Source organism: Oncorhynchus mykiss, chromosome 22 (genome assembly GCF_057628025.1).
Source record: "Oncorhynchus mykiss isolate SJ-2025 chromosome 22, ASM5762802v1, whole genome shotgun sequence".
Taxonomy (NCBI): domain Eukaryota; kingdom Metazoa; phylum Chordata; class Actinopteri; order Salmoniformes; family Salmonidae; genus Oncorhynchus; species Oncorhynchus mykiss.
In genome coordinates, this window is record NC_143043.1 from 24,344,575 (window position 1) to 24,356,373 (window position 11,799).

Here is an 11,799-nt window from a genome sequence, read left to right on the forward strand (position 1 = left end):
TACTGCATTTATTTATTTTTTACCACGATGCTGGATGATCCTCCTCTTTTTCATCAAACAAAAACAATAGTATATGTGCTGCGGTGAACAGTGGTGCTGTTTCACCTTATGTGGATTTCAGCTTTAACAGTGGTTGACGAGAGATGTGCAAATGTGACAGGGCTATTGCAAGCTGTACACTATCTAGCTGTAAGTGGCGAATAGCCTTTTAGTGTCCTTGACATTGTCCCTACCCTCTATTCAAACACAGATCCTGACCCTGGAGAAACCAGAACCAAAGATCATTCTCAATCCTCCACCTCATCCTCAGCCCCAGCCCTTACAAAACCCACCCACCACATCTCCTACTCCTTCTCCCTCCCCGTCCCCCTCATTTTACACCACCCCTACTGCTGCAGCTCTGAACAGTTCCACCAATGGGTTCCATGGAGATTACGTGCGCGACCTCCACGGGTCTTTCCTGGCCGCCGACGGCCGGAGGACAGTCCCTTCCACCCCAGCACACATTCGGCGCTTCGACTCCCAAAGCCTCCTGTCGGAGAACTCCATCGCCTCATCCCGTTTTGACTTGACTGAAGGGGCCCCCTATCCTGAGTGAGTCATTAACTTACTATCAACAGTTCATTAGGATCCAAATGGGCCGAAAAGGAAAGAGATTAACATAAAAAAAATATTGGTTATCGTTGCAAAATGTTTTTCTACACTTTGCTATGGTGCACACTAATGAATGCACCACAGTTGGGGTCATTGGTTGGTAGTTACGTATAATATTGAAATAAATGGCTTAAGATTCAAACAGTCTTATTTGTGTATATTGTTTGTTTTTATATATATACTCAGTGATGTGTGGTGATGAGTCCTGACTTTGTACACTAAAAATAAAGTATTGCCATTTTAGAGTCACACCTCATCTGTGCTTGTTTGATTCTGGAAAGTTTCTCATCTGGTGTAGACTAACTCAAACATATTGTTGAGTCTTAGGTCCTAACTTTGTACAGAAGCAGTCCAAATGAATGAAAAGATGAGCACTGGAAATTACATGGTGCTTATCTTTTCCATTCATTGTAGAATGTGGGATATTGCTGGATCTACAAAACAGATGGCCTGGGATCTTGACAGAAGACTACTTTTGAGGTCTGAAAACATCTGGCAAAATGTGATTTTGATGTGTAATGTCCCTTTAACAATGACTCCAGCTACATCATGAACCACCAGGGGACCTTTGGGGAGATACAGCTGACAGTGCGCTATGTCACCCTGAGGAGCCGTCTCATCATCCTGGTCAACTCCTGCAGGTACTGTGCCTGGGAAACCTACTATCATGCCACACATCCCCACTCTATCTGTGTACTGTCTTTATCACTCACACTCACACTCACACAGGCACGTGCACAGATAAGGTTCTAGGGGTGTCTGAGCATCTGACCTTTTGCCCTCCTATGAGGAAAGTCTCTTTTCAGATTGGTAGTGTTTTAAAAATGAATTAAAAATGAACATTATTTTTCTTTTAGTCTCTTTTCTCGCTTGTTCTGCAATTAATTGCCCATGAAACTAGCTAATAATTTAAAAAAAAATGTATCTTGAAAAACTCCGGCTCCTCTGAGCGCGCACACTGCACTTGTCCTCCTACTGCTGCTGCACAAGCAGAAGCTACCGGCGCCTAGCGCTAGTATGAGTAGTGGCACACAGGGTACTTTTCTAATTTTATGTCGTCTTTCACGGTCACGTGAGAAGGATTCAATTTGACTGTTTTTAAGTAGGCATACAATGCAGATGTCAGCAGCAGAACAAACTTTTTTTTCACTTTGACCACCTGCCCCTCCAAAGATATGTACATGGCCCTACACACACACACACACACTTATCATATCTTGATGGATACAAACATACTGATATGCTGTACACTCATATGGACATTTCCAAATCACCGTTAGCACCCAGTCCATTGTGTAAACGTGTTATGATCTTTACTCTGTAATACAATTGAAAACTCTTAACGTTGTTTAGAATGGCACTCCTGAGGACGAGCAGACATTCAGAATAGAACATGTTCTCTGCCCTACGTCCTTCTCTTCACTTGGTTCCTTCATATAGAGCCATACTCTGCTAGGTCCTTCTCACCCAAGCCTTACTATTTTTGCTCTTTACTCCACAGGAACTTGTTTGCCTGCAGCAAGGACGGCTCAGATGCTTACGTCCGCCTTTACCTCCTCCCCGACCAGTCCTGGAAGCATCGCATGAGAACACAGGTGAAGAAGAAGACGGTGACTCCTGTCTTCAATGAGAAGTAAGGGCCTTACCTCCTTTGACCACCAGAGGGCATTCATTTTTGTGTCCATGGGTAGCCTGGAATCTAAGCTGCTTCTCCGAGCATAGTGAAACTGCATATGAGTTTCGATTCCAGGCTTATGAACATAAGGCCAATTCCATCTAAACTCTGTAAATTTAAGAAATACATTCAGGGCACCCTTCTGAATGCGAGTCTCTGACAAACATGTTGTTTTTACATCTCTCAGGTTTGAGTTTGACATGTCCCTGGAGGAAGCGGGGACTAGGAAGCTGGACGTGGCGGTCAAAAACAACCGGATGTTCCACACGCGGGAGAGGAAAGAAATTGGAATGGTAGGTAGCAATTAAGGAGGTTTAGGAGGTTTAGTAGGGAGGTTTAGGCTGCTGTCACTGTGGAAGCTCTAGTCTAGAGTTTAGTCTAATCTGTGTTTAGAAGCATTTTTTAACTTTTTCCATTATTAAATTAGTAATACATATATGTAATTGTTGTAAATAATCTGTGTGTGCTTCATTCACTATCATCCTAAATCAAAATATATAATTATTTTGACATTGAATTATTTCATATTACGCTAATTCCCCTATACCGGAAAGAATGTTTTACTACATTACACCGACTAACGTTTTCACCACACACTATTTACAGGAAATACACATTCCTTTTACCTCAGATGAGGATAGTATAAAAGTTTATAGTCATCAAGATTACACAAAATCGATTGCTTAAGGATGCCTGTAGCTCTGGACCTGAAGCAAAGGATATGTATATTCTTGTTACCATTTGGAAGGAAACACTTTGAAGTTTGTGGAAATGTGAAATGAATGTAGCAGAATATAACACATTACAAAAAGTTTTTTTCATCTTTGAAATGCAAGAGAGAGGCCATAATGTATTATTCCAGCCCAGGTGCAATTTAGATATTTGCCACTAGATGGCAGCAGTTTGTGTGCAAAGTTTTAGACTGATCCAGTGAACCATTGCATTTATGTTCAAAATGTTGTATCAAGACTGCCCAAATGTGCCTAATCGGTTTATTAATAACTTTTCTAATTCCTAACTGTGCTCACTCCTAAAACACTCCTAAAACAATAGCATGGTATCCTTGTAATAGCTACTGTAAATTGGACAGTGCAGTTAGATTAACGAGATTTTAAGCTTTCTACCAATATCAGATATGTCTATGTCCTGGGAAATATTCTTGTTACTTACAACCTCATGCTAATTGCATTAACCACCAATCCTGTAGAGGTTAACCTTTTTAAACTGACTATCATATTTGTTGATTCAATTTGACTAAATTAGTATAATGAGTAATCCAGCAATGTCACAAGTTAATTAACATGAGAAAACTCAAGAAAATAGCAGCTCTACAGTGAATGGCTAAATTAGTTCTGGACAAAAAGGGTCCACGGAGCTGCTCCTCCTCACCACTCTCTATTTAGAAATCCATGTGAGAATATGATTCGCCAAAAATACGAAAAAGAAAACCTTTTTTTTTTACACTTTGTTCCATTGAAATCAACCCATATCAATGTGAGTGATTTAATTTATGTGCGTTATCAGTAGAACAGTAGAACAAGCTAATCAATTCCAGTCTAGAGTGACCACTTGGTAAATATTGGTGTGCGAGCAGTTTTAAAAGAATTTTACTAAATACTGTATTTTACTACACTAGTACATCTGAACATGTGTTTTACGTGTGTATGGGGGGAGGTGCAATTTATATGTCTTGGCCTTCAGCATATTGATTATGCTGAACCAGTGTTTGCCACTTGGCTATAAATTTAAAAAATCATAACAACAGGAAGCAGCAACCGTATCATATTCAATTTGTTTTAGGAATATACATTGTACTGTTAACATTTTCCGACAGGATTCTTCAAAAGGTTTTTAAATTGTTTTAAAATTGCAATATCTTGTGTTTTATAAATCTAGGCAAATCTTGTTGAGTGTATTAACAGATCTGCTGTTCATTTTGTCCACAGGTACTAATAGATCTTTCTCAGATGGACCTGGTAAAAGGTTTCACAGAATGGTAAGCAAGGAACTTCATCTTCTTTTCTATAATTGGAGCAGTCTCCATTTCCTCCTTCTCTATTCATCTAATGGTGTGGTCAGCATTTTCTGTACTATAAAGGGACTGATCCCTTAGCTCTGCAATTGAGTGCTTCTTCTCTTCTAAAGGAGGCAGTGTAGCACCTGGAGTCTTGAGGTATATCCAGTAACCTGATAGGTCAGCATTCATGACAATGTCATACTTTTTCTAAAACTGTGATTGAATGAATGTGTGTGGGCTGTTGATATTGCCTTCTGGGAACGCTATAATGTCCAAAAGTTATGGGCAGAGTTAGAAAGTTGGCTGGCAGAAGGATTACAATGTAAATGTACTTTTAATCCATCTGTCTGCATATTTCAAGACATGGCATATAAGTAAGATATCCTCATGGTTTGGACAATACTTTTCTCGTCAATCTTCTTGGAAAAATGTATAATTAACTGTAAATCAACCAATCCTCCATTGTTAACACAATAGAAAGGTCAACTGCGACAGAGAGAAACGAAATTGTGCAGTTGTAGGCCATGTGGCGGTGAGTGATGGTAGGTGGGTCTGGGCAGGGTTGATGTTGTGGATGTGTGTGCGTCTGTATGCTGTTCAATCAATGAAATGTAAGAAGGGCTTTATAAATACATCAGCTGATGTCACAAAGTGCTGTACAGAAACCCAGCCTAAAACCCCAAACAGCATGCAATGCTGTTGCTTGTATATGTATGTTTTGTATTGTTAAGAAGAAAAAAAAAAAGTAAAATATGCTGGCTAAAGAATTCAGAACATAGTCGGTAAAGGTAAATATGCACAATTACCACTCTGTCTCTCTTGCTTGTGGTTCTGGGAATAACAGCCCATAAAAATTCAGTTCATCATAAAAGATGACTCATAACCACAGGACCTATACACAGTCTTTGCTGATGTTTATTGTCAACATTTCTGTTGACTGTCTTGATGGCTACTAACCGAAACATTGACAATCAATGTGCAGAGATAAATTGTGTGTATGGGAGTCATCTCATGGCCAAAAGTTTTGAGAATGACACAAACATTAATTTACACAAAGTTTGCTGCTTCAGTGTCTTTAGATATTTTTGTCAGATGTTACTATGTAATAGTAACTAAAGTATAATTACAAGCATTTTATAAGTGTCAAAGGCTTTTATTGACAATTACATGAAGTTGATGCAAAGAGTCAATATTTGCAGTGTTGACCCTCAATATTCAATATTTTTTATTCAATATTGCAGTGTTGACCCTTCAAGACCTCTGCAATCCGCCCTGGCATGCTGTCAATTAACTTCTGGGCCACATCCTGACTGATAGCAGCCCATTCTTGCATAATCAATGCTTGGAGTTTGTCAGAATTTGTGGGGTTTTGTTTGTCCAGCCGCCTCTTGAGGATTGACCAATGGGATTAAGGTCTGGGGAGTTTCCTGGCCAAGGACCCAAAATATTGATGTTTTGTTCCCCGAGGCACTTAGTTATCACTTTTGCCTTATGGCAAGGTGCTCCATCATGCTGGAAAATGCATTGTTTGTCACCAAACTGTTCCTGCATGGTTGGGAGAAATTGCTCTCGGAGGATGTGCTGGTACCATTCTTTATTCATGGCTATTCAAATTGTGAGTGAGCTCACTCCCTTGGCTGAGAAACAACCCAACCCATGAATGGTCTCAGAATGCTTTTACTGTTGACATGACACATGACTGATGGTAGCGCTCACGTTCTTTTCTCCGGACAAGCTTTTTTCCGGATGCCCCAAACAATCGGAAAGGTGATTCATCAGAGAATATGACTTTACCCCAGTCCTCAGCAGTCCAATCCCTGTACCTTTTGCAGAATATCAGTCTCCCTGATGTTTTTCCTGGAGAGAAGTTCTTGGCTGCCCTTCTTGACAACAGGCCATCCTCCAAAAGTCTTTGCCTCACTATGCGTGCAGATGCACTCACACCTGCCTGCTGCCATTCCTGAGCAAGCTCTGTACTGGTGGTGCCCCTATCCCGCAGTTGAATCAACTTCAGGAGACGGTCCTGGCGCTTGCTGGACTTTCTTGGGCGCCCTGAAGCCTTCTTCACAACAATTGAATCGCTCTCCTTGAAGTTCTTGATGATCCGGTAAATGGTTGTTTTAGGTGCAATCTTACTAGCAGCAATATCCTTGCCTGTGAAGCCCTTTTTTGTGTTTCCTTGCAGGTAACCATGGTTGACAGAGGAATAACAATGATTCCAACTACCACCCTCCTTTTGAATCTTCCATTCTGTTATTCGAACTCAATCAGCATGACAGAGTGATCTCCAGCCTTGTCCTCGTCAACACTCACACCTGTGTTAACGAGAGAATCACTGACATGATGTCAGCTGGTCCTTTTGTGACAGGGCTGAAATGCAGTGGAAATGTTTTTTTGGAAATCAGTTCATTTGCATGGCAAAGAGGGACTTTGCAATTAATTGCAATTCATCTGATCACTCTTCATAATATTCTGGAGTATATGCAAATTGCTATCATACAAACTGAGGCAGCAGACTTTGTGAAAATTAATATTTGTGTCATTCTCAACTTTTGGCCAAGACTGTATACATACTCCTACTAGTTGTACTAAGCTACCTCTTCTCTGAGATCTCCTTCTTTATCATTAGTGTGTCCTCTGTCCCTGCAATTGAACCTTCTGTAACTAGTTCTGGTGTCAATCACTATCAACAGATCTAAAAACAAATGTTAATCATTTTCAGAAACTGTTGTCGCTGTCTGATGAAAACCTCGTCGCCAAAACAGAAACTTTCCAGGAAATTATTTATTTTCCCATTTCGAACATACAATTATGGAACTTCAGAAGATATTTTCAATAAATGTTCTTGGTCCTAGAGTACATTGAGGGGAGTTAGTGCATTCAGTAAATTTATTTTAAAAAGCATGTTAGATATACACTGAGTATACCAAATATTTGTAACACCTTCCTAATATTGAGTTGCACCCCGCCCCGTTTGCCAATTCGTTGGGGCATGGACTCTACAATGTGTTGAAAGCTTTCCACAGGGATGCTGGCCCATGTTGACTTCAATGCTTCCCACAGTTGGCTGGATGTCGGGCCATTCTTGATACACATAGGAAACTGTTGATCGTGGGAAAAACCCAGCATCGTTGTTGCAGTTCTTGACACAAACCGGTGTACCTAGCAACTACTAAGATACCTCATTCAAAGGCACTTAAATATTTTGTCTTGCCCATTCACCCTCTGAATGGCACACATACACAATCCATGTCTCATGGCTTAAATATCATTCTTTAAACTGTTTCCTACCCTTCATCTACTCTGATTGAAGTGGATTTAACAAGTGACATCCATAAAGAATCATCGACTGACCAGGTGAATCCAGGTGAAAGCTATGTCATGGAAAGAGCAGGCACACTAAATCACACTAAATCTAAATATATGGGCCTTTGTGATCTGAAATTTTCCCATTACATTCTCCAACAGGTATGAACTCACTCTGCCCAGACTGAAGAAAATCGCCTAGAGGGAAGACATTTACTCGTCAGCCACATCAATGGGTGCTGCGTGTGTGTAGTTCTCAATAAAAAGATAACTGCAGTGGATATAGCCACTTTGAATATATATATATATATATATATATATACTGTAAGGAAACAAAACCAGTGTCTACAGTAGCAACTTCTATGCTCATTCTTCTCAGGGTCTGAATTGTGCTGTGATTCACACCAAAGTTCAAAGGCACAATTAATTTGCTATTAAAATAGTTATTTTACTTATTAGAAGTCAAAATGCCCAACCTGCACATACTATGTTTTAATTTAAATACGATACGGGTGCTCTTTATATAAATGTAGATGTTAATGTTACTTTTTTAAGACAGGCTTGGGGTTTAAATCTTCTTTGTTTAAACATTTAAAAAAATCCCGAACCAAAGCAATATAATCAACTTTTCTAGTGCCTTGTGAAAGTATTCACTATACCTTTTCCCAGTTTCACGTTTGCTTTAAATTAATATAATTTCCAAATAAAAAAACAAAGCTGTCTTGATTGCATTGGTATTGAGTTTGAGTTCATTTTTACAGGGACGTTTTTTTACAGGGACATTAATCAACGTTTCAGTAAAAGTACCAGTTTTTTAGCCAGCCGGCTAATTTTCAACCACAGTTCCTGGGCAGGTTATTAAAAACAATTACAATGACAATACAGACAAATAATGAGCGGTGAACACATGCAGAGCAACATATGAATGGATGGAGCCCATCTGTGTGCAATAACAGTGAGTATGTTAACATGCACGCTAATAATTTGATTATGATTATGGCTATAATCTGACTCAACACAGGCAAGGAAGGCTCCAAGATCCTGCTGCTTCCTCAGTGCGCTGACATCCTTTTTCCTCCCTGGGCACATGTTCTCCTTCCTCCCTGTGACCTGAGTGATGCCAATGCAGCTGCTAAGGGTACAAGTAGCTCACCACGCATCAACACAGGCAAGGAAGGATCCAAGATGCTGCTGCTCCCTCCCTGAGCACGTACCTTCTTTCTCCCTGTGTGACCTGAGTGAAGCTTAATGCATCTACTCGGGTTGCAAGTACAGTAGCTCATCAAACATCAACGCAGGGAAAGTCCTCCTTCCTCCCAGGGTGAGCGTCCTCCTTCCTCCAATGTTTGGTATTTTATTAGGATCCCAATTAGCTGTTGCAAAAGCAAACAATGACATAATATAGAACATTAATAGACAAGAACAGCTCATGGACTCAAGGACTCCATCAATAAAAAAACAACACGTCTACATTTCAATACACACACAAAATATCTAGGCCAAATAGGGGAGAGGCGTTGTGCCGTGATGTGTTGCTTTATCTGTTTCTTGAAACCAGGTTTGCTGTTTATTTGAACAATATGATATGGAAGGGAGTTCCATACAGTAATGTCTCTATATAATACTGAACGCGTTTCTTGAATTTGTTCTGGATTTGGGGACTGTGAAAAGACTCCTGGTGGCATGTCTGGTGGGGTAAGTGTGCAGGGGTCTGAATACTTTCCGAATGAACTGTAGAGTGAAGTCGGTAGGTAAAGGATATTAGTCTTTATTTTTTCAAGTATTCTTATTTTGCTTGTTTCTAGTGGGGTCTTGTTGCTATCTTGTAGCTACGTTGCCAGCTAATAACCAGTCCCTTTAACAGCACAGACCCTCATGATTTTTGCAATTATTTATTATTTTGTCAATTACTGACAATGGATTGTATTCATGTAGCACTTTCCATTAGGTCTCAAATCACTTTTATCGTATTTTGGAGTTGCCGACTCACATGACCCAACACTAATCCTTTACAGCTAGCACTCAACAGTTTTTAACAATAACATAATACATTTCCCAGTACTATAATGAGGATTTGAATTGTACACAGTACTTTATGTATTGTCACTTTGAACCCTGGGTCATATTCATTAGGCACCCAATGGAAGAAAATGGATTGAAACGAGGAGGGACTACCTCCAATATGAACTGCTTGTTTTTGTTTTCTGTTCAAAAAACGCTTGTTAATGTTTCGATACGTTGTGTGCTAATATGATCCTGATGTGTTCACTCATTTCTGACTACCGACGTATCTTATCCGTGTGTGTGCTCAAGCATGTGTGCGTCTTTGTGCGAGTGTTTACCTGTTTTGGACTTGGCTGTCTGAAGAACTAGATGGGTTGTTCCATTTCATTTCAGCAAGCCATGACACCCACCATCTCAGATGCTCTGAAGTTGTTTCTGTAGTAGGAAAAAGATAGGATTAGCATTCCTGCAGCATTATTTTTTTTGTCATTTGATCTTTAAGAAATCAAACAAGTTGATTGCACACAAATTGGCCATTTTACTTCATAGGATTCATATAATATTCAATATAGTGTATTTTGTATCTTACATCAGTTTTTTCGAACAATGAGTAAGACATGGAATCCAAAGGAATGGTCAAAAGCCACCTTACGGACCATCCCACGCCAATCCCAACCCAGCAAGTATACAGTATCCGGTCTCTATTTCTGAAAAGTAGTATGGAGCTGCGGCTCGGAGTATTGTTTCTTGATTGTATGTTATGTACTGTATTTTCAGTGAATATAGTGATGTTTTTTTTCCCCTGTTCAGAGAAATTAGTAATTGAGGTTAGGTTTATGTTCCGTCTGACATCCTGATATTACCATGTTCTGACCACCTAGATGGTGCTGTTGCTGCAAAAACGATTTCAGAACAATGTGAGATGGTGGGTGTAAAAATAATTTATTTTGCTTTTTGAGGTGGAACGACCCTATAGCTATGTAAAGGATGAGAGGCTAGTCTGGTTATGGCGGCCCCACATGTTTAAATAAGCACCGACCCCTGTTGTTGCCCTTGACACACACACACACAACAATAGTTCTACCCTAGAGATTCTCCAAAGGGTAATTGGCGTCCTCAGCAGAACCGAAATGAAACGCATCAATGTCAGCCCAGCGTCCTCCAGAAACCCGGCTGACTGCACCATCAAATAGAAATGATGGATTTTGTCTCTGCCGGGTGAAGTCACAAAGAAAATGAGGTTACAAAGGGAGAGCCTACAGTCTCAATGTCTTTTTGTGTCGTTTGGGACTGTGTGGTGTGATGTTACTGTATGTGTACAGAGAGAAGGGAGGTTTTTAGAGAAATGACCATTGATGAAATGAGGCCTATTTGTTTACACTCAGGAGAGTGGAGGGGCAATTTGTCAAAGTAGCAATCATACCAGCATCAATGAAAGTGCTACCTCAATACAAGCTCAATCAAAACAACTTTATGGGGGAGCTGTGTTTCTAAAATAAATAGCTGACAGCATTACGCATCAACAACAATAATATGTTCTTGTTTGTGGCAGTTTACGATTTCAGAACATGTTTTTGCTTCACACTCTTTTAGTGTCTCCCTTGGTGGCCTCGGGTTAAAAAAAGTATAGACATTTTTTTTATCATGATTATGTGCATAGGTCTCAATCAAGATATGACTAATGCCTAATAAACACAGTTAACCCACTGTGCATGAAAGGTGCTGTTTGTCATTCTACCATTCCTGTATCATACCAGAAGATTGTGTCACTGTACAATGTAATACACCACAGTAAACACTTCTGTAGACAGAGGTCAATCAATGTTTGAGAGACGTGAAATCAAAATCAACCACAGGAGTGCGCTCAAGATTCACGAACCTCACAACAGCCTCCAGCACATCTCAGGTATCCCAGTCATTATTTACTAACCACTTTAATGTGTCAATTATGATCTCCTGTGGACAAAATCAGAGATGGCAAATTAATTGAAAAGACATGCGTCTGTGGACCTGCTTCTTTTGTAATTACACTTGCACTCCTCACCCTCAGAAACGCCCAGTTTGCCCTCCAATGCAGATGGGAGTGGAGCTCTTTCAATTTTGTTATGTTCTGTTAATTACTGATGTCCCCTTTAAGGATGGA

The 11,799-nt window shown here is 40.0% G+C and overlaps 1 protein-coding gene across 4 annotated transcripts in view; it reads left to right on the plus strand.

Moving 5' to 3' along the window:
- Window positions 1-11,365, plus strand: part of esyt3 (extended synaptotagmin 3) — a 42,943-nt gene extending 31,578 nt beyond the window's left edge. The window contains exons 18-24 of one of the 4 annotated variants that reach the window (XR_016490576.1): window positions 251-594; window positions 1,069-1,134; window positions 1,216-1,295; window positions 2,156-2,287; window positions 2,517-2,622; window positions 4,276-4,325; window positions 8,674-11,365. Coding sequence is in view for 2 of the 4 variants with exons in the window: in XM_021579283.3 (XP_021434958.1) it covers window positions 251-594; window positions 1,197-1,295; window positions 2,156-2,287; window positions 2,517-2,622; window positions 4,276-4,325; window positions 8,674-8,716 (774 nt within the window). In the remaining 2 variants the exon portion in view is untranslated. Of the gene's footprint in view, window positions 1-250; window positions 595-1,068; window positions 1,135-1,196; window positions 1,296-2,155; window positions 2,288-2,516; window positions 2,623-4,275; window positions 4,326-7,814; window positions 8,387-8,673 lie in introns of those variants that run through there. The other 3 variants (XR_016490575.1, XM_021579283.3, XM_021579284.3) reach the window with 3 other exon arrangements.
- Window positions 11,366-11,799: the final 434 nt, after the last annotated feature.